This window comes from Mobula hypostoma, chromosome 1 (assembly GCF_963921235.1).
Source record: "Mobula hypostoma chromosome 1, sMobHyp1.1, whole genome shotgun sequence".
NCBI classification, from domain to species: domain Eukaryota; kingdom Metazoa; phylum Chordata; class Chondrichthyes; order Myliobatiformes; family Myliobatidae; genus Mobula; species Mobula hypostoma.
In genome coordinates this window covers 111,761,985-111,785,096 of record NC_086097.1, presented here as the reverse complement: position 1 = coordinate 111,785,096, position 23,112 = coordinate 111,761,985, and the positions used below count along the sequence as shown (strand labels likewise).

At 42.4% G+C, this 23,112-nt stretch overlaps 1 protein-coding gene across 1 annotated transcript in view; it reads right to left on the bottom strand.

The window, feature by feature from the left end:
• lrp12 (low density lipoprotein receptor-related protein 12) overlaps positions 1-10,430 on the bottom strand; it is an 83,271-nt gene extending 72,841 nt beyond the window's left edge. The window contains exon 1 of the mRNA XM_063054915.1: positions 9,923-10,430. Coding sequence (XP_062910985.1) covers positions 9,923-10,031 — 109 coding nt within the window. The 5' untranslated portion in view covers positions 10,032-10,430. The remainder of the gene's footprint in view (positions 1-9,922) is intronic.
• Between the last annotated feature and the right edge of the window lie 12,682 nt (positions 10,431-23,112).

Below are 23,112 nucleotides of genomic sequence, written 5' to 3'. Positions count from 1 at the left end.
TTCACATATCTAAGAAAAGCTTTTACAGTCAGTTTTTATGTTCCCTGCCAGTTTTCTCTCATAATCTTTTTTCCCTTTCCTAATTAAGCCCTTTGTCCTCCTCTGCTGAACTCTGAATTTCTCCCAGTCCTCAGGTGAGCCACTTTCTCTGGCTAATTTGTATGCTTCTTCTTTGGAATTGATACTATCCCTAATTTCCCTTGTCAGCCACGGGTGCACTACCTTCCCTGATTTATTCTTTTGCCAAACTGAGATGAACAATTGTTGTAGTTCATCCATGCGATCTTTAAATGCTTGCCATTGCATATCCACCGTCAACCTTTTAAGTGTCATTTGCCAGTTTATCTTAGCTAATTCACGTCTCATACCTTCAAAGTTACCCTTCTTTAAGTTCAGAACCTTTGTTTCTGAATTAACTATGTCACTCTCCATCTTAATGAAGAATTCCACGACATTTACGACATTTTGGCTTACGAAACGTTTCATAGGAACACTCTACCTTCGGATGGCGGGGGAAACCTGTACTTACTAAGTGGGAGGCCTTCAAAAGTGAGTTCAAAGCTTGTCTGTGCCTGTCAGAATAAAAGGTAAATATGACAGGTATAGGGAACCTTGATTTTCGAGAGATATTGAGGCCCTCCCTTCCCTCCACCTTCTTGCTCCAACTCATCTTTTGTTCCAGTCCTGATGAAAGGTCTCGGCCCGAAACGTCGAGTGTTTACTCTTTTCTGTTGATGCTGCCTGGCCTGCTGAGTTCCTCCAGCATTTTGTGTGTTTTTCTTGAACCTCCAGCATCTACAGATTTTGACTTGTAAGGCTTCGTGCATGGAAGGTCATGTCTAACCAACCTTAAGAGTTTTTCAAGGAAGCAACCAGGAAAGTGGATGAAGGCAAGGCAGTAGATGTTGTCTACATGGATATTAGCAATGCATTTGACTAGGTCCAGCGTGGAAGGTTGGTCAAGAAGGTTTAGTCACTCCACATTAAAGATAAGGTAATAAGTTGGATTAGACACTGGGCTCGTGGGAGAAGCCAGAGTGATAGAACATTGTTGCCTCTCTGACTGGAGGCCTGTGACTAGTGGAGTATCGCAAGGATTGATGCTGGGACTGCTGTTATTTGTTATGTATATCAACAACAATATGTGGTTAACTGGATTAGCAAATTTGCAGATGACACCAAGATTGGGGGTGTAGTGGACAGCAAGTAAGGACATCATGGCTTACAGAGAGATTTGGATTAGCTGGGAAAAATGGCAGATGGAATTTAATACAGAGAGGTGCAAGGTTTTGCACGTCGGTAGGAACAACCAGTGAACGGTAGGGCACTGAGAAGTGTGGTAGAACAACGGGACCTGGGAATACAGGTCCATAATTCGTTGAAAGTGGCATTACAGCTAGAGAGTCGTAAAGAAAGCTTTTTGCATATTGGCCTTCATAAACTGAGTACAGGAGATGGGATGTTATGTTGAAGTTGTACAAGACATTGGTGAGGCCTACTTTGGAGTATTGTGTGCAGTTCTGGTCATCTAGCTACAGGAAAGATGTAAATAATGTTGAAGGAGTACAGAAAATTTACAAGAATGTTGCCTGGTCTGGAGGATGTGAGTTACAAGGAAAGATTAAATAGATTAAAATTATTCATTAGAACGTAGAAGATTGAGAGGAGATTTGACAGCAGTATACAAGACTGAGTGGTATAGATAGGGTTTTTCCACTGACGCTGGGTGGGACTATAGCCAGATGTCATGGATTAAGGGTAGGTGGTGAAAAATTTAAGGGGAACATGAGGGGAAACTTCTTCACTGAGGGTTATGAGAGTATGGAATGAGCTGCCAGCACCAGCAAGTGGCACATGCGAGCTCAATTTCAAAGCTTAAGTGAGGTTTGGACAGGTACATGGATGGTTGGGGTATGGAGGGCTTGTTCCCATTGCAGGTCAATGGGAATAGGCAGTTTAAATCGTTCTGGCATGGACTCTGTGCTGTACATTTTATTGACGTTATAGAAGAGGAAGTAATGATGGGTTATTAGTTAATAAAGATGGACAAATCACAGGAGCATGACCAGGTGTATCCTAGGACATTGTGGGAAGCAAGGAAGAAATTGCTGAAGCCCTGGCAGAGATTTTTACATCTTAGTTAGCCAATGGCAAGGTACCAGAACATTGGTGGATGGCTAATGCTACATCTTTATTTAAGCACAAGCTAGAGAACTACCAGTCAAGTAATCTAACACCAGTGGTGGAAAGTTACTGAATGGATTCTGAGTGACAGGATTTATTTGCATTTGGAAAAACTAGGATTGATTAGCGATAGTCAGTATGGCTTTGCTGCGTATAGAATTGTGCCTCACGAACTTTACCAAGGCCTTGACAAAATCCCACATCATCAAGAAGGTTAGAACAAATGAGATTCAGGGTGAGCAAACCAATTGATTACTTACAAACAAGATGCTGAAGGTACTGAAGCAGTTCCGGGAGCATCTGTGGAGGGAACTGCACAATTAACATTTTGGGTTGTGACAAACTGGGTTAATAGTAGGAGGCAGAAGGTAGCAGAGTTATAGATCATGGAAACAAGCACTTTGGCTCGATGCCAACCAAAGTGTTTCTTTTCCCTTCCTGAGGTTGTCACAATTGTCTGTATTAGACCCTCTAAAGTTTTCCCTCACCTGGGAAAAAGGTCATGAGGAGAGATCATTTAGATCATTTCTAATCTATTTAATCTTTCCTTGTAACTCACATCCTCCAGACCAGGCAACATTCTTGTAAATTTTCTGTACTCTTTCAACAGTATTTACATCTTTCCTGTAGCTGGATGACCAGAACTGCACACAATACTCCAAAGTAGGCCTCACCAATGTCTTGTACAACTTCAACATAACATCCCATCTCCTGTACTCAGTTTATGAAGGCCAATATGCCAAAAGCTTTCTTCACGACTCTCTAGCTGTAATGCCACTTTCAACGAATTATGGACCTGTATTCCCAGATCCCTTTGTTCTACCACACTTCTCAGTGCCCTACCATTCACTGGTTGTTCCTACCAATGTGCAAAACCTTGCACCTCTCTGTATTAATCCATGCCACTCCTGATTGTATAAACCTCGATAAGATCACCTCTCAGCCTCCTTCACTCCAAGGAAAACAGTCCCAGCCTATTTAAGTCTCCTTGTAACCCAAGCCTTTCAGTTGCAGCAACAGCCTTGTAAATCTTTTCTGCACCTTTTTAGTTTAATCATATCCTTTTTATAGTATAATGTTTGGATTTCTATTTGGTAGTGCTATGATGGCTTAAGAAAAAACAGAAGAGTTAAAGAGCAGATGGATGTGGGAAGAGCTGGAAAAGAACAAAAGATTTCAGTCCAGAGGCTGTCACTGAACTGAAATGGACTCTAGAGACCATTCATTCACAATAAGTAACAATCAGCATTAGTAAACACAAACCAGCTAGACATTATGGTGCCAAACTATTTTCTATGGATGCACAGTAGATTTACTTCAATTCACGTGTACGCCTGAATAAAAGCCCAGCATGAATAATGAATAAAGCACCAGCATGAGCACCTCCTTAAAAGCCGAATTAAAGCCAAGTTTATCATCAAGTTTACTAGGGAACAGTGTCTTCCACTAAAATTAGATTAAGTGGCTTCCAAATCATAATTGGTTTCACTATGTAATTTGTTGAAACCGTGCATACACAAACATCAGCCCATAACTTTGTTGTTATTTTAATTTGTGTATTTCACTTGAGAATGGTGCATCGTTTTAAACTGTTGAAATAAACAGACTTTGCTGAAGGCTAACAAATGATAAAATACACATGTAAATTGAACAAAAGATATGATGGCATCAATCTTCAGGCAATATTTATTTTGCGGGAATACCCAAGAACTAGAATCAATGTCCAGAAGATATTTGCTGGCAATTATTCATGGTCTCACGATCCCAACATATATGGATAAGCATATATGAACAACCAATGGACTCACTTTAATTGGCTCTCCATCTCATGTTCTTAATATTTATTCCTTATTTATTTATATTATTGTTTCTTCTTTTTGCATTTGCACAGTTTGTTGTCTTCTGCACTCTGGTTGAAAGCCCTGGTTTGGTAGTCATTCATTGATTCTGTTATAGTTACTATTCTATAGATTTGTTGAGCATGTCCACAAGGAAATGAATCTCAGGGTTGCATATGGTGACATAAGGTCATAAGATATACAATCAGGAGTAGGCCATTTGGCTCATTGAGTCTACTCCACCATTTTGTCATGGCTAATCCATTTCCCTCTCAAATTCAATCTCTTGCCTGCTCCCCATATCCCTTCATGCCCTGGCTAATCAAAAATCCATCAACTTCTGCCTTAAATATACCTAATGACAGCCTTCACAGCCGCCTGTAGCAACAAATTCCACAGTCACCACTCTCTGGTTAAAGACTTTCTTCTTCATCTCCATTCTAAATGGACGTCCCCCTATTCTGGTCTTAGACTCCACCATAGGAAACATCCTCTCCACATCCACTCTATCTTGGGCTTTCAACATTTGATAGTTTTCAATGAGGTCACCCCTCATTCTTCTGAATTCCAGCAAGGCCCAGAGCTATCAAATGCTCCTCATATGATAACCCTTTCAATTCCCGAATCTTTCTCATGAGCCTCCTTTGAACCCAATGTCAACACACTCTCCCTTAGATAAGGGGCCCAAAACTGCTCACAATACCTCAATGAGGCCTCACCAGCGTCTACAAAGCATCCTTGCTTTTGCGTTCATAAGCCAAAAATAGGGTGAATGAGCACTACACATAAAATGCCGGTAGAACACAGCAGGCCAGGCAGCATCTATAGGAAGAGGTACAGTCGACGTTTCGGACCTAGACCCTTTGTCAGGACAAGACGAAGGGTCTCGGCCCGAAATGTTGGCTGTACCTCTTCATATAGAGGCTGCCTGGCCTGCTGTGTTCTACCAGCATTTTGTGCGAGTTGCCTGAATTTCCAGCATCTGCAGATTTTCTGGTGAATGAGCACTCTTCCCCCACCCCCAGTGAAAGTGAATCAAAAATCTATGCTATCTAGATTTATTTGTTTCAAGCTGAGAAGAGAAAGATTTAATAGGGTCCCAGGAGATAAATTCTTTATGAACAGGGTGGTGCCTACATGGAACAAGCTACCACAGGAATGGTTGAAGCAGGTCAATAACGATATTTAGAAGTCATTTGGACAGGTACATGGATAGGAAGTCTAGAGAAGGGGTTCCTAACAATGGAGTCCACAGACACCACCCCCCCACAGGTTAATGATAGGGGTTCATGGCACAAAAAGGGTTAGAAACCGCTGGTCTAGAGGGATATGGACCAAATGGGATTAGCTTCCATGAGTATCTTGGTTCACATGGATGAGTCGAGACAACAGGCCTGTTTCCATGCTATACTACTCTAGCACTTCAAGTGTTACACCTCCAAGAGGTCCACAACCTTGTCATAGTCTGGAGGTTTGCATACCTCAATGACCTGGAGAGCTATGTGAGCTGGAGTCAGGGCTTTACCCTTCAGCTCTTGGCAGGGTCATCCATGCCAAACAGGTCAAAGGGTAGAGGACAGACTAAGAGTGGTCCACCAGTCCTCGAGGTTCAGGAGCTTAACTTAGGGCTAACTATCCTGACAGGTAAAACAAAATTGTTATGGAATCAACAATGATGAATCCTCCAACATTGGAATGCGATAGTATTCCTGAGTCTCCACCAGGACTTGCGTGACTGACAGTAAAGAAAACCGAGAGGGAGCTATTGACACAATGAAGGAAGCCCCGAACACCCCCAGAGATGGAGGACCTTCATTGCTGCCCTAAATGCCAGTGGTGTAACAGGCAGTAAGTCAGTCAGTCAGTCAGATACCATAACTGTATTCAACTCTGTGGTAAGTGACAACTCTCATTTCAGTAACTACAGAGGGGGCTTCCTGCTCTCTACCAGGGGGAAAGTCATCATCAGCTTTCTCACTGAGTGGCACTGCCTACCTAGGCCTCACAAAAGCCATTACTTTGTTTACTTAGGGATGCAGCACAGTAACAGGCCATGCCGCCCAACTGCACCCATGTTACCAATTAACCTACAAACTCACCTCGTTTGAATGTGGGAGGGAAACCACACAGCCGTGTCCAAACTCCTTGCAGCCAGCGGCGGAACAGAAACTGAATCACTGGTGCTGGAATAGTGTTACACCAACTGCCACGATACCGTGCCACCCCTTCATCTCTGCTAATCAAGGAGGAGTTTAGGAATTCTTCTTAAATTCAGGTGCTCTTGGAAACTCATCTCCCTCTTGCATTCGATTCATGATGGCATGCAAGCTGTAGTATCAACCAAAAAGGTGTAAAACAGATCCAATCTCAGCTCAGACTGGTGACAATAAGAATACCTCAAAACTTCTCTCAATACTGCACTTCATCACCAACAACCTTCACACCAGAAGGGCGCTGAACCACAAAATAAATGAATATACAACCCATGTCACTTCACTCCAAAACTCCAACTTCAGTCAGTGTTGCAATATGCAGGCAATGCCAAAGCATATTAATGTTTAAAGACAAAGCTGCAAGTCACCTCAAGATTATTAAAATGTAAAACTTTAAATTCCCATAGAAATTGACATCAATTTATGCAGACTGCATCAATCCTCCTCCAAAATTCTGCAATCTGATTATTACAGCATGACCTTTCCTTTCAAATTAAATCTCTACTCGATTAACTCTGCCTCTCCAAATACTGTCAATCAGATTTCTCCAAAAACTTGTCCACCACCAGAACTCCTGCTTGTAGTTACCTAATCTTCCCATTCTCCCTTTTTAAACAACGGTACCACACAAGCCTTAAATATATGCTCCTACTAACTATTAAATGCTCCTAAAGGTGTGCGTCTCAAATAGTCTTTGACAACCAAGCCCAGCTCCTGACCTTGACTTGTGGCTTAGCTCCTAAACCCAGCAGAACCATTTCTACTGACAGGAGAAGGGGCAAAGGCACATTACTGGCACTTTAAAACCAGCCGCTTTGGGGAAATAGGGTTCGTCAGTTGTCGTTGGCAGTTCATCTAGAAGGCAAACTCTGATCTCAAATCTCTGTTGCCTTGTGGCTATACCCACTCATGGGAAGGCTTCAGGAGTAAATCCCGAGGAAAAATCTGGAGCTGGAGTCCGAAAGGCAGTCTTACGTTGAGTTCAATGCTGACTGGCAACACCTGCAACACTGCTGGTGCCAAATGGCATCGGTCCCCGACGTTCCTTTGGATTCATCAGCAGCGTTGGGGGTGGGCTGCTACATGGGCAATGGCTTGCTCTCCATCTTGTACAACCCTGGCTTGCATATCACAGACAGCTGAGAAGCAACATCCATGGTCAACCCTGACCAACGAACAGCCCCACCACACAACTTCTAATAATGCAAGAGGATTGGAAAATCATCAGAACACCATTTGCTTGCTTGATCCTTCTAAGAGCCTCAGATATATTCAATCCAATTCCATAAATTTATCTACTTTTTAAAAAATGCTAGGCCAGTTAATACACCCAGATTTTCTTAACATCAGTGTTGATACCATCTGCATAAAACAGGAGCTACACGTTTATTTTCCATTTTGGACCTTTTCCATTGTGTGGTAATGGGTTTCATAACCTATTCCATTATATATAATGAAATACCTTATGAAACCCATTGTAGTTCAAAATAGATGTATTATACTTACACATATATAAGCATATACATTATATACACACTTCCTTTTGTTATTATTCTGTCCTGCATGTTCCTCAAAACCAATCAAACACTAAAAGGAAGAATATTAAGGTTGGTGTAGGGGTCATGCCTTCCCTTTTAAATATCTGGTCATAACCATCACCAGCTCCTCTATATATTTCCTTTGTTTTGTCACTCATTTCCCCTCAAGTAGCTCTCTCTAGCCCTCTTTTAACAAATTATTTCTCAGTGTAGCAAAAGAAGCCATGCCCAATTTTACACTCAAGCTTGTTTATTTTGAGTAATTCCATAATGGTTCCTTCCAAAATGGTCTGGCATTGTCATCCTTTCTGGTGGTCCAGATTCATAATCTACACAAAGTCAGGTACCACACCGTCTCACTTAACTCACTACACAATATTTGAAAGCTGTAATTTTAACTGCCCTTATACCACTACAGTTTCAGTTCATGCCTGTGTGGCTGAAGTCTCCTACTACTGTAGTTTCATTGTTGCACCTCTCAGAATCTAACCCACATACTTGTTTATACCTCCGAGTTACTGGGACTTATTTTATATTCCCAGAAATATCTTACTCCATTTCTCGGCATTTCATTGGCCTGAATGTGGAAAGAAACTTCAACTGATCTCCTTGAAGGTGCAGCCAAAGCCTCAATGATGAGTATGTCTCAGCAGCAAGGTGCTGAGGCCCCATCCCAAAATGCTGTGCTTTCACAGTTGGCTAAACTGGGGATAAAACCCTCTCTGTAAAGGATATTAAAAGGAAACAACATTAAATGTCTGACATTCAACTAAGTGTAGAAAAATAAAATAAATTCAAATAAATTCAAACTTTAAAACATTTCTCAATAAGTGCATTAAAATGTAAAAACTTCTCTCATTTTCTCATCAGAGAATTTTCACTGAAACGAGTGTCTTTTCTGATCCTAGGCCAGGAAAGCACAAGTTGGGAACCCCCATTAAATACCAGTAAGTCTTTTTTTCCTCTACTACTGAACTCCAATGAAAGAGCAGAGAGGCACATGCACTGTCATTTGTCACCCACTATGCTCTAGACTTGGAATATCTTCAAGTTGGATATTCCTTGTAATGAAATGACTGCGCACTGTTAGTTCTCATTGAAACACCAGCATTATCCATAAGCTCTTGATCAAAGAGGCAAATTTTAAAAAGCAATTTAAAAGGACAAGTTGAGTAGGGAGGCAGGGAAGCTTAGTTCTTGGCAACTGAGGTATTGTCCATCAAAAGGTGAACAATTAAATACAAGCAGCGGAAAATTATTACAGCACAGGTAGTTCAGAATTTTCTAACTAAAAGAAATGGAAAAAAGTCTAACTAATCCATGGTAGGTTTTGAAGACAAATTTTAACAACAAAGCATTCAAGAACCCAAAATCAACTGTAGCTCAGCATCATCAGGAGAGGGCTAGGAAGCAAAGGTTGCTGTGAATTAAGGGAGTTTTTAAGTATGAAGTTCACAGAAGGCCAGCAGGCTGGATTAGTTAAAGAGGAAGCCAAGCAATTCTGACAGGAGCAAACATTAAACAGAAAACGCTTTACTGCTTTCATATGTTCTGCACAGGACAAGGGGCAACATAATTAAATACAGCGGGGTACATGATGAAATGCAGATTCAGACCAGCCTATATTGCATGCTCATGATGGCAGGTTGACTCTACAGATACATAAAGCAGAGTCTAAAAACTCTAGTTTTTTTAAAAAAACAGACAGGTTAACTGAGACTATTTAAAGTTACCATAAGACCCACACATCTGCTTTGCAACAGAACTAGCAGTAAAGCCTTTAACAATATTAACTAAACTCATTGAGCACAGACCAGAGCATAGCACAACAATCAAGACGCGGGGGGGGGGGGAGGAAGACTACAATTTTTAAAAAATCTAATTTCCATTTACTGGCACAATAAACAGATCAGTCTTTTTTTCTGAAACAGGTCTACAAATCTTAAAATAACACCCGCTTTAAAACTTAAAGCCCCTAGATCTTCTGATGTGGGAGTTTAAACAAAAATCAACAAAAGAGAAGTCAACAACTGTTAACAATAAGCTGAATACACGAAGTGTCCGCTTTCCAATTCGGGGCAGAGATAGAAATACACAGGATGTTTTCTTTGCAGGTGCGATTTGATCAGATTAGAAGTACAATACTCACTGATGAAGCCGAGAACAATGAAAGCCGATATCCGAGTCCAATAGTACAATGGGTTTCTCTGGCCGCTGGAGAATGAGGAACAACAGCTGGTGGAGCGAGAGACGGCCATAGTAGATGGCTGACAGGGGAACGGGACACGGCCAGAGGGAGATCGAGGGAGTGAGCCCAAGGACAACAGCACAACTTCAAGCCGCGAAGGAAGCGGCGGAGGCTGTCCTGCACCTAGGCATCCGCCCCGGGGCCACAACAACCTCACACCAAAGGGTGCTAGCGCCGGGCCTCCCCCGCCCCCCGATTAATTATCGCACAGGCAGATAACAACGCCTGGCCTCCGCCGGGCTAATCTGCGCCCAGCCCTTCCTCCTACCCCCCCACCGCTCCAGGTATCCGTTGCGGACAGTGAAACAACCGGTCAGTTCCCCCTCCCCAATCCGCCAGCAATCAGTATCCTCCCCACATCCTGCTCGGCCCCGCAGCCTCTCTCCCCACTCGACTCCGCGAGGTAAAAGGTCAGCAGACGCTCTACGTCACCGCACAGACATGAGACGGCGATGAAGGCGATATCCCGATCCTCCTCCGCCTCCCCCTCCTCCCGAGGTAAGGTGCTCTTCCCCTGCCTTGTCCAGACTTCTCACATCTCCTTTCGGAGAGCGGTTCACTTTCTTTCCAAATAAGAAAAAGGCTAAGAAATAACTTTTTAACTCAACTTCTGAGTTATTCATAACTTTAAAAAAAATGGAATTGCAAGACGCATTGATAGAACTGGATGTCAAGTACTAAGAACAAAATTATTTAAAGCAATATTTCGGCTCTTAAGATGTTATTGTAATGGTATTTAGTGCTTGCTGTTTAAAGAATTCAGTGACATCTGATTGTATGATTTTTGATGTATTATAGTAGTTAGATCCAACCACTGACAAAGATTCATGTCAACACTTTGGAAAATCTGAGCCACTTTCCATAATCTTAGAAGCCACCTCTTGGTTAATCTTAACAATGGAATACATTGTGCTATCATTACCTAAGGTCAATTAGGTAAAGGGTTTGAAGATAAAAATCCTCTTCTCGGTGCAAATCTCATGGTCTTCTAGGCGCCAGGGATCCTGATTCTTCTTTACAATTAGGAAACCTGGACTACCTCCAACAGACAACTCAAGGCTCCGGTAAGATACTGTCACTACTTCCTAAACACTGTCCTTCAAAAGCACTGGAAAAATAGTGAAGCAATGCTGCTGTCCTTTTCCAGGCCAACATCCCCAGCAGTGGGGCTCTGTAACACCCAGGCTTCATCACTATCCATGGATTGTTATTCATTTGCATTATACGGGAAAGAGTGTTGCTGAGAGATGCAACTGTATGTAGTATTCATGGACACTTACAGTGTAGGAGCCATGCCTCTGTTCTCCATCTGCTTTGTATTCTGTGTTTTGCATTTATTATGTTTATTATGGTAACTAGTCACATGGGTGGGGGCATGGTAAAAGTGAGGAAATAAGTTACGTATTCTTCCTTTGTTCAGTACAGTTTGCAGTTGGGGACCGACAGATATTGTATCTTTTGTTGACCACTCAATTACACTTAACATACACTTGGGTACACTTAAGTTTCATTGTTTCAAGCTTTTATCTTTGCTAATTGCTAATAAAGGATCAAATAGATATCTTTGATTTTTGTAACAATCATTATTGGAGCTGAGGGTGTGTCATACAAGAGTAACAAACCCATGGGGGGTAGCCAGCATGGCAATGTGGTTTGGCTAGAATTGGCTGCTACATATAGCTTAAGTAACTTTTTACTACATATTAATTCCAATTCCTATTCCCGTCCGACGTGTCAATCCATGGCCTCCTCTTGTGCCAAGAGGAGGCCACCCTCAGAGTGGAGGAGCAACAACTTGTATTCTCTCTGGGTAGCCTCCAACCTGCTGGCGTGAATGTCACTTTTTTCTTCCTTCCTGTAATTCTTTTTCCCTCCCCCTTCCCTCTTCTTCTATTGCCTGCTCTGGCATTTTACCTCTTCTCACCTACCTATCAATTACAGCTGGGACCCGTCCTCCTTCCCTTTCTCCTATGGTCTACTCTCATCTCCTATCAGATTCCTTCTTCTCCAGCCTTACATCTTTCCTGCTCACTTGGCTTCACCTATCACCTTCCAGTTTGCCTTCTTCGCCTCCCCCCACCTTTTTACTCTGGCGTCCTCCCCCTTCCATTTCAGTCCTGATGAAGCGTCTCGGCCTGGAACTTCGACTTTATTCATTTCCATTGATACTCCCTGACCTGCTCAGTTCCTCCAGCATTTTGATCCAGCTTAAGATTCAAGATTGTTTAATGTTATTTCCAGTACACAAGTGCAAAGAAGAACAAATTAGGTGTTACTCCGGATCCGATACAGCACAAAAAAAATACAAAAAGATAGAGAACACAATAATAATAATAATTTAAAAAACACTAAGTATTAATACGTAAAATAGCTTGCGTACATAGATTGACTGCATGTCCAAAAATGACGCTAGGCACAGGAGTGTCTGTACATATGTAAGGTGAGACTGACAGAAAATGGCAAAGTAATGATGGAGGGGTGAGTTAGTAGGTGGAAGTGTTGTTCAGCCTTACTGCTTAGGGAAAGTAACATTTTGAGCATGGTGATCCTGGTGTGGATACTATGTAGCCCCCTCCCATCAGGGGGGAGTTTTAGAGAGTAAGCTAGAGATTACTTTTTATAAATGAGAGTAAACTTCTATAGATGTGTGGTGGAGAGTATATTGACTGGCTGCATCACAGTCTGGTATGGAAACACCTATGCCCTGGAGCAGAAAATGGTACAAGAAATAGTGGATTTGGCCCAGACCATCACGGTTAAAGCCCTCCCCACGAATGAGCATGTCTACATGAATCATTATCGCAGGAAAGCAGCATCCATTACCAGGGACCCCCTCCACCCAGGACATGCTTTCTTTTCACTACTTCCATCATCACAGAGAAGGTACAGGAGCATCAGGACTTGCAGCATCAGGTTCAGGAACAGTTATTACCACTCAGTCATCAGGTTCAGGAATGGTTATTACCACTCAGTCATCAGGTTCAGGAACGGTTGTTACCACTCAGTCATCGGGTTCAGGAACAGTTATTACCACTCAGTCATCAGGTTCAGGAACGGTTGTTACCACTCAGTCATCGGGTTCAGGAACAGTTATTACCACTCAGTCATCGGGTTCTGTAACAGTTATTACCACTCAGTCATCAGGTTCAGGAACAGTTATTACCACACAGTCATCGGGTTCAGGGTCGGTTATTACCACTCAGTCATCGGGTGCTGGAACAGTTATTACCACTCAGTCATCAGGTTCAGGAACAGTTATTACCACACAGTCATCGGGTTCAGGGTCGGTTATCACCACTCAGTCATCGGGTTCAGGGTCGGTTATCACCACTCAGTCATCGGGTTCAGGAACGGTTATTACCACTCAGTCATCAGGTTCAGGAACAGTTCTTACCACTCAGTCATGGGGTTCAGGAACGGTTATTACCACTCAGTCATCGGGTTCAGGGTCGGTTATTACCACTCAGTCATCGGGTTCAGGAACGGTTATTACCACTCAGTCATCGGGTTCATCGGGTTCAGGAACGGTTATTACCACTCAGTCATCGGGTTCAGGAACAGTTATTACCACTCAGTCATCAGGTTCAGGAACAGTTATTACCACTCAGTCATCGGGTTCAGGAACAGTTATTACCACTCAGTCATCAGGTTCAGGAATAGTTTTTACCACTTATTTATCGAGCTCCTGAACCAAAGGGGATAACTAGAGAAGGAGCTTAGGAGGAGACAATGGCACCAAACTCCTTTACTTGCATCTTTGGAAACAGCTCTATTTCCATCTTTACTATCTTTACTTTTCCCTTTCAGGGTTCTTTTGAAGACCCTGACCTGGAGTTACACGCTGACTTGGGTTCTTTGTGGGAATGGGACCCGCTCTCGGATTTCATGACTGGCTGTTATTCGACATGCCAAGGATGCAGCCTAAGAGCTTAGCTCATCTTTGGAATTCCGGAATCTCGTGGCTCTGGAGACAGGTGGACCAAAAGTCAGTGTCTCTGCCGGAATCTGGTGTGTTGTGGGAGATGGAGGATCGAAAGCAGCAAGCTGGCTGCTGGCTGTGTGCCCAGAGACCTGAGTTCTTTGGGCACAGAGCTTGGAAAAAGCAATGCAACTGACTTATAACATCATAAATCAGCGAGTTGTTTGTTATGTCTCCCTTCTCACTGTGACACGGAGACACCTCTTTCTCCCCATTAGGGAGAGAGAGAGTCTGGGTATGTCGAATACTGGGTGAATGAGTAGTCTTTGGGGTACTGCAAGTCTGTGTCTTTGCTGATGCTTTGCTGCACACCTTGAGTGTTCAGTGGTGGGTGCCGATGTTTTTTTTTGTTGATGGGGGGGGGAATTGTTGCTTTGCTGCTGCTTATGTGTGGGAGAGGGAATTGGTGGGGGGCTGTGAGGTGCTAACATTTAACTGTCATTCATTCTTTGGGGGCACTCCTCTGTTTTCATGGATGGTTGCGAAGAAAAAGTATTTCAGGATGTATATTGTATACATTTCTCCGACATCAAATGTACCTTTGAAACCTTTGAACTTCACTCCTTTTTGTGATTTTTATCAATAACCTAGATGAGGAAGTAGAAGAGTGGGTTAGTACATTTGCTGATGACACAAAAGTTGTGGGTGTTGTGGATAGTCTGGAGGGTTGTCAGAGGTTACAGTGTGACATTGGTAGGGTGCAGAACTGGGCTGAGAAATGGCAGATGGAGTTCAACCCAGATAAGTGTAAAGTGGTTCATTTTGGTAGGTCAAATAAGAAGACAGAATATAATACTAATGGTAAGACTCTTGGCAGTGTGGAGGATCAGCGAGATCTTGGGGTCCATGTCTAGAGGACTCTCAAACCTGCTGTGCAGGTTGACAGTGTTGTTAAGAAGGTGTATGGCGTGTTGGCCGTCATCAGCCATGGGATTGAGTTCAAGAGCCGTGAGGTAATGTTACGGCTATATAAGACCTTAGTTAGACCCCACTTGGGAGTACTGTGTTCAGTTCTAGACACCTCATTACAGAAAGGATGTGGATACTATAGAGAGAGCGCAGAAGAGATTTACAAGGATGTTATCTGGATTGGAGAGCATGTCTTATGAGAATAGGTTGAGTGAACTTGGCCTTTTCTCCTTGGAGCGATGGAGGATGAGAGGTGACCTGATAGAGGTGCATAAGATGATGAGAGGCATTGATCATGTAGATAGCCAGAGGCTTTTTCCCAGGGCTGAAATGGATAACATGAGGGGGCACAGTTTTAAAGTGCTTGGAAATAGGTACAAGGGGGATGTCAGAGGTAAGTTTTTCACACAGAGTGGTGGGTGCATGGAATGCACTGCCAGCAAGGTGGATACAATATGGTCTTTTAAGAGACTCTTAGATGAGTACATGGAGCTTAGAAAAATAGAGGGCTATGCATGAGGGAAATTCTTGGCAGTTTCTAGACATGATTGGCACAACGTTGTGGGCCAAAGAGCCTGTAACATGATGCAGATTGCTATATTTCTATGTTTCAACTTCACTTGCACCATCACTGAAATGTTCCCAAAGCTTATGGACTCACTTTCAGGGGCTCTTCAAAGTTCAAAGTACATTTATTATCAAAGTATGTATGCAGTTGCCAACCCTGAGATTTGTCTTCCCACAGACAGCCACAAAACAAAAAAATACTATGAAAACCGTTTAAAGAAAATTCCCAAAAAAGAACAAATCATGCAAATTGCAAAAAGCAAGCAGAAAACACAGAACATAAAACATCAAATCACAGTGTCATTGAAACAGTCTAGGAATGTTTAGTTCAGTTCAGTTCATTTCAGTTTAGCACTGTATCTTTCGTTGACCGCAAGCTGCAGAGCCAGTCTGCTGCGACCAAGATCGCACAAGATAGCAGCAAAAGAAGGAGTAACCAGAAGCACATAACATGAACTGCAGAGTCCAATCTGCATCTAGTCATGTCAATTAAACTTTGCCCAAGCTCAAAACTCTGGCAGCATTGATTGAGAGGGAGAGAGAAACTAGTCAAGTGCAGACATCTTCCTCCAGGAGCAGAACGTGAGAATGAGAGAGAGAGAGAGACCGTTCAAACACAGGCCCCTTCCTCTAGCAGCAGTGGGCGAGAGGGAGAGAGAGAGATTGGTCAAACACAGGCAGATAGCGCTGAGCACCTGCTCGGCTTCCACTCTCATCCTTGCTGATTTCAATCTTGAATCTCATGTTCTTAATATTTATTATTGTTATTTCTTTCTTTTCGTATTTGCACAGTTTGCTGGTTTTTGCACATTGGCTGAAAGCCCAAGTTGGTGCAGTCCTTCATTGATTCTATTATGGTTATTATTCTATTATGGATTTATTGAGTATGCCCACAAGAAAATAAATCTCAGGGTTGTATATGGAGGCATACATATTGTTCCTCTCCGTACCTAGTGGCCCACTGGGGGTCCACTGCTGTTTCTTTAGCATTTGTCTTTTTTTTTTAACAAGGCCAAGTTGCTAGCTTGATGCTCAACCCAGCACAGATACAAAGCGTACAAGGAACCGGCCGGATTCGAGACTGGGACCACTTGCCTCAAAGTCTGGTGCAGATGCCACTACACCACTGGCCGGCTATATGGATTTTGATAATAAGTATACTTAGAACTTTTTAGAGATAAAGAAATATGTATGAAAATGATAATTAAACTAATTACAAAAAAATTACAAAATCTTCAAAGCAGAAATAAGAGAAAAGAAATGCGGGAAGAAAAGTGAGAATGAGAAAAGAATGTCAGTGAATATAGAAATATTCAAAAGTAGTATGTGTACATGTGAACAGGAAAAGGGTTGTAAGAGAGGGAGGAGGTGGGGTTGGAAAAGAAATTGTTGATCAGAGACTAAGAAAGAAATCTATTCATGGAGGCAAAGGGAATAGCTGGGAGAATACATGAATGAGTTCTTTACATCCCTCTCAGAAGGATGAAGACTGCTTGAGCCTCAAAGGAATATGTGGTTGAGATTCTGATAGGTCAAAAAATTAGAAATAAAGATAGAAAAGCTAGCTGTACTTAAAGTGATAAATCCCAAGTTTTTGAGGGAAGGAAGGAAATAGTAGAAACCCTGGCCATGATCAGTCAAACATCCATGTATTCAGGGGAGGAGATTGAAGAATGGACAATAGCAATCATTAGCAGGGATGTACTTACAAAGTACAGACCTGGCAATATATAGTGTCTGTGGTGAGGAAAACTCCTGAAACAATAATCAGGATCAGAATTAACTATCACTTCTATATTGTTGGCCGCTTAGAGAAAGCTAGGATGAATTAAGGGAAGTGGCATTTAATATTTTAAAAAGGTGTTTTGATTAAGTAACAGAGAGAGTAAATAAGGAACATTTAGTTGGTGTGGTAAATGTAAACTTCTAACAGGAATCTGAAAAAGTGCCACATCCGAGGCTCATGATAATAATTTAAGCATAGATTAACAAAGTGTGGAAAGTAAACAGTTAAGCAGCATGAAACAAGAGTATTGAGAAATTGTATCTCATGTTATGGAGAAGTGGTTCTGTACTAAATTGCTGCTTTTCTCAACATGCATTAATGATGTGGACTTGGGTATACAGAGCACAATTCCAACAAAAGTGAGATCTAGGGGTTTATGTGCACAGGTGGAGAAAGGAGTTTAAAAAGCACATGGGATCTGAGCTTTATAATTGAGGCATGTAGAAGGAGAGAAAGGAAGACTTGTGGAACACTAATTCCCCCTCAGCTCAAGCATCCAGGTCTATTTTCAAACTTCCTCCACCTCCTGTATTCACTTTGCCCACGAGCTTCACTGTCTTGAAGTCTGGTAATGCTTACATTTTCTCATCATTATGTTCAAATACCTCAATTACATCACCTCTTTTGATGTCCTTAATTGTGTCCGGCACTTAAATGCTCTGAGGCATTTTCCTTCATTTATTTCTAGTTTCTCATGCATTCCTAATTTTCTTTACCCGAATTTAGCTAATGCCTTCAATTGCTAATCCTGTGAAAGTCTCTTTTTAAAACTCTGTATCATTTTACAACTCTCTCTTGCTTCAAAACATTCCTTGTGCATCTGCATTGATGAGCTCTCTTAAAATCTCCTTCTTTGGTGGGGTGTTGGGTTTGTCTACTAACTCTTACGTGAACTGCCTTGGAACCTTTGTATTATGTCAAGGAAATTATATAAATGTAAACTGTAATTGTTGTTACGAATTTAACCTTATTGTAACGGCAAAACCAAAAGCAAAACAATTGTAGCTGCCTTCAACCTACGGATTTGATATACTTGCTTGACACGCCCCCAGCTCCAATGATTGCTCCAAAAGTTGAATCCTTTACTTGACCCTTTATTAACAATTAGCAAACATACAATCTTGAAGTGATGAAACTTCAGCATATCCAAGTGTAAGTTAAGCACAATTGAACGTTATTGAGCATCAGCAAAACATTCACCAGTCCCAAGCTACAAACTGCCTGGAGCAAAGCATGAAGACATAACTGATTGCCTTCGCTTTTACCACGCCCCCACTCATGTGACTAGTTACCATAATAAACATAATAAACCAAGACACAGGATACAAAGCAAGTAGTGAATAGATGCATGGCTTCTACACTTATGAAATTCTATTAATGCAAAATAACCGATGTTGATTAAAGAACAGAAAAAAACTTGAACGTATTTAGTGCATTTTTTTAAATCTTCCACAAGAGAGACCAAACAATAGAAGAGGAGGGGAGGATTAGTGAAAGAACAATTGTAAAATAGAGTTTGGCAATGTTTTTTAGAGGTATGAAATGTAGAAAAGTAGAGAGGATGGTGTATTCTATTCAGTAAAATGAAAACACATGAGCACAAACAGAGGTAGAGCAGAACAGAGGCCAGATGTGAATTACTGAAATATATAGATTTCATGCAGAGATGGAATATGGACTGTTGTCTGTTTATCTATTCACAGAGATGGATATAGATCGCTATTTCAATAGATAATGTCTACCCCTCAATTCCCCGAGAAGGTAGTTAAGGGTCAACCACAGTCATGGGTCTTGCATCAGTGATATATATGTCAAATCTATGTATGGATGATAGATTACCTTTTCTGAAAGAAGACTAGACATTTTTAATGACAATTGGGAGGCTTTGTATTTACAAGCTAGTTCTTTTTTTGAAAAAAAATCCACATTTAATTAACACGCACACAAAATGCTGGTGAACGCAGCAGGCCAGCCAGCATCTCTAGGAGGAGGTACAGTCCACGTTTCGGGCTGAGACCCTTCGCCAAGACTAACTGAAAGAAGAGCTCGTAAGAGATTTAAAAGTGTGAGGGGGAGGGGGAGATCTGAAATGATAGGAGAAGACAGGAGGGGGTGGGATGGAGCTAAGAGCTGGAAAGTTGATTGGCAAAAGGGATATGAGGCTGGAGAAGGGAGAGGATCATGGGACGGGAGGCCAAGGGAGAAAGAAAGGGGGAAGGGGAAGCCCAGAGGATGGGCAAGGAGTATAGTGAGAGGGACAGAGGGAGAAAAAGGAGAGAGGGAAAAAATTAATAATAAATAAATAAATAACGGATGGGATACGAGGGGGAGGTGGGGCATTAGCGGAAGTTAGAGAAGTCAATGTTCATGCCATCAGGTTGGAGGCTACCCAGACGGAATATAAGGTGTTGTTCCTTCAACCTGAGTGTGGCTTCATCTTGACAGTAGAGGAGGCTGTGGATAGACATATCAGAATGGGAATGGGACGTGAAATTAAAATGTGTGGCCACTGGGAGATCCTGCTTTCTCTAGCGGGCACGTTTAATTACACAGGAATCTAAACTTCTAAGCTGGTCAGCTTCAAACTCACGCCTCTGAATCAGTGGTTCAAACCGCCAGCTGTTTGCCTGCAGTTTATCCACTTTAAACCAGTTATATTACTGTACACCCGGTTTAAAAATTTATTGTGTCAAATCAGGAACCCAATGGAGCTACTGTTGAAAAGAGTCAACTGGAGATCATTGTTATCAGCACAAAAATAGCACCAGAAGCTGCATTTTGTACATTTCTAATTCTTATGCTTTAATGGGATACAAAACTATAGATCTACACTCAGTGGCCACTTTATTAGATACCTCCTGTATCTAATAAAGTGGCCATTGAGTGTATGTTCATGGTCTTCTGCTGCTGTAACCCATCCACTTCAAGGTTTGACATGTTGTGTATTCAGAGATGCTCATCTGCACACCACTGTTGTAACATGTGGTTATTTGAGTTACTGTCACCTTCCTGTCAGCTTGAACCATTCTAGGCAATCTTCTCTGATCTCTCTCATTAACAAGGTATTTTCACCCACAGACATGCCAGCCACTGGATTTTTTTTTCTCATTCCATACTCTGTAAGTTCTGTGCATGAAAATACCAGAAGTTTCTAAGACACCCAAATCACCCCATCTGGCACCAACAATCATTCCATGGTCAAAGTCACTTGGGTCACATTTCTTCCCCATTTTGATGTTTGGTCTGAACAACAACTGAACCTCCTGATCATGTCTGCATGCTTTTATGCATTGAGTTGCTGCCACATGATTGGCTGATTAGATATTTGCAGTAATGAGCAGGTGTACGGGTGTACCTAATAAACTGGCCCCTGAGTATATTCAATGCCTGTGTCATTACCAAAAGAGAAAATGGACAAATTCTTTCTGGTGATTGATTTTTTTGAAGAGGTAACTGAGAGAGTAGACAGTAATGCAGTCTGTGTAATTCATCCAGGTTCCAAAAATGCAATGCCACAGAGCTCTACTGATTAAAGGAAGGGAATACTAAATTGGGGGTTAAGGGGCAGAATGGATTGCTGGCCGGCTTTGGGACAGAAAGGGGGTGGAAAAGGTGGTCATCTTGCATTGAGGACGCAGGGATTTGGTGTTTCATGGGTCAGTATTAGGAACACTGCTGCTCAAAATTAGTGGGTGGCATGGTAGCACTGCAGTTGGCACATGCTGTAACAGTAGTAGCTGCAACCCAAGTTCAATTCTGTCACTGTCTGTGGGGAGCTTGTACATTCACCCTGTGACTACATGGGTTTTCTCCAAGTACTCCGGTTCCCTACCACTTTCCAAAGATTTACAGCTATTTGGGCATAACTGGGCAGCCTGGGCTCACTGGGCCCAAAGCCTGTTAGGATACTATACCTCTAAATAAAAAGTTTAAAATTGCATTAATGATTTAGAGTCTGAAATCAAAAATGCAATTTATAAATTTTTGAATGGTATTAAATTTGGGAGAGATGTTTAAAACTGACGAGACCAGCAACAATATAATTTCAATATAGAGTCACAGAGTCATAGAAAAGTACAGGATTTAGTAATAGATGCTAAGGGAATGTGATAACAAAGTATAGCACAGAAACAGGCCCTCCAGCCCATATATCTGTGGCGAACCATTTACACTGCCTACTCTCATCAATCCCTACCATCCATGTACGTTGAAATCGAGTTTGCATGCACCACTTGTGTTGGCAGCTCGTTCCAGACTCTCAGAACCCTCATATTCCCCTTAAACTTTTCACCTTTCACCTTTGATGCATGACCTCCAGTTGTCGTCCCACCAAACTTCAGTGGAAAAAGCCTACTTGCATTTACCCTATCCTATCCAATCTTTCCTCATAAACCAGGTCCTCCAATCTCGGCAACATCCTTGTAAATCTTCTCCATACTCTTTTATACTACACACAACACTCCAAATTAGGCCTCACCAATGTCTTGTACAACTTCAACATAACACCTCACCTTCTGTACTCAATATATTGATTTATGAAGGCCAAAGTGCCAAAAGCTTTCTTTACAAACCTATCTACTGTGATGTTACTTTCAATGAATTATGGACCTATATTCCCAGATCCCTTTGTTCTATCACACTTCTCAGTGCCCTGCCATTCACTGTGTCAGATCTACCCTGGTTGGTCCTACCAAAGTGCAACACCTCACACTTGTCTGCATTAAATTCCATCTGCCATTTTTCGGCTCCTTTTTCCAGCTGCAAGTTCTGATCGTCTTCCTGGCTGTCTACTACATCCCCAACTTTAGTGTCATCCACAAATCTGCTGATCCAGATAACACATTATATCATTGATGTAGATGACAAACAACAATGGACCCAGTACCATTTCCTATGGTACTCCACTATATATTTGCAGAATGGGCAAATAGTTGGCAAATGATATTCCAGAAAAGTAATTGTGAGTTAGTTCTTGCTGTGACCACATGGATTTCCCTCAACTGCTCCATTTTCTTCCCAGATCCCAATATTGTGCCACACACACAAAATGCTGGAGGAACTCAGCAGGCCAGGCAGCATCTATGGAGAAAAGTACAGTCGACATTTTGGACCTAAACCCTTCAGCTGGACTGGAGAAAAAAAAGCCCAGGAGTAGATTTGAAAGGTGGGGGAGGGGAAAGAGGAATGCCAGGCGATAGGTGAAACTTGGAGCGGGAGGGATGAAGCAAAGAACTGGGAAGTTGATTGTTGAGAGAGACAGAAGGCCATGGAAGAAAGAAGAAAGGGGGAGGAGCGCCTGAGGGAGGCGATGGGTGGGCAAGGAGGTAACATGAGAGAGGGACAAGGGGATGGGAAATGGTGAAGCGGGGTGGGTGGGAGCATTACTGGAAGCTTGAGAAGTCGATGTTCATGCCTTCAGGTTGGAGGCTACCCAAACGGAATATAAGGTGTTGTTCCTCTAACCTAAGTGTGGCCTTATCCCGACAGTGGTGAGGCCATGGATGGACGTATTGGAATGAGACTGTGAAGTGGAATTAAAATGGGTGGCCACTGGGAGATCCTGCTTGTTCTGGCAGACGAAGCCTTGATGCTTGGTGAAGCGGTCTCCCAATCTACGTCAGGTCTCACAAGAGGCCACACCAGGAGCACCGAACACGGTATATGACCCCAACAGACTCACAGGTGAAGTGTCACCTCACTTGAAAGGACTGTTTGGGGCCCTGAATGGTAGTGAGGGAGGAGGGGTAGGGGCAGGTGAAGTACCTGTTCCGCTTGCAAGGATAAGTGCCAGGAGGGAGATCAGTGGGGAGGGATGAATGGACAAGGGAGTCGTGTAGATAGCAATCCCTG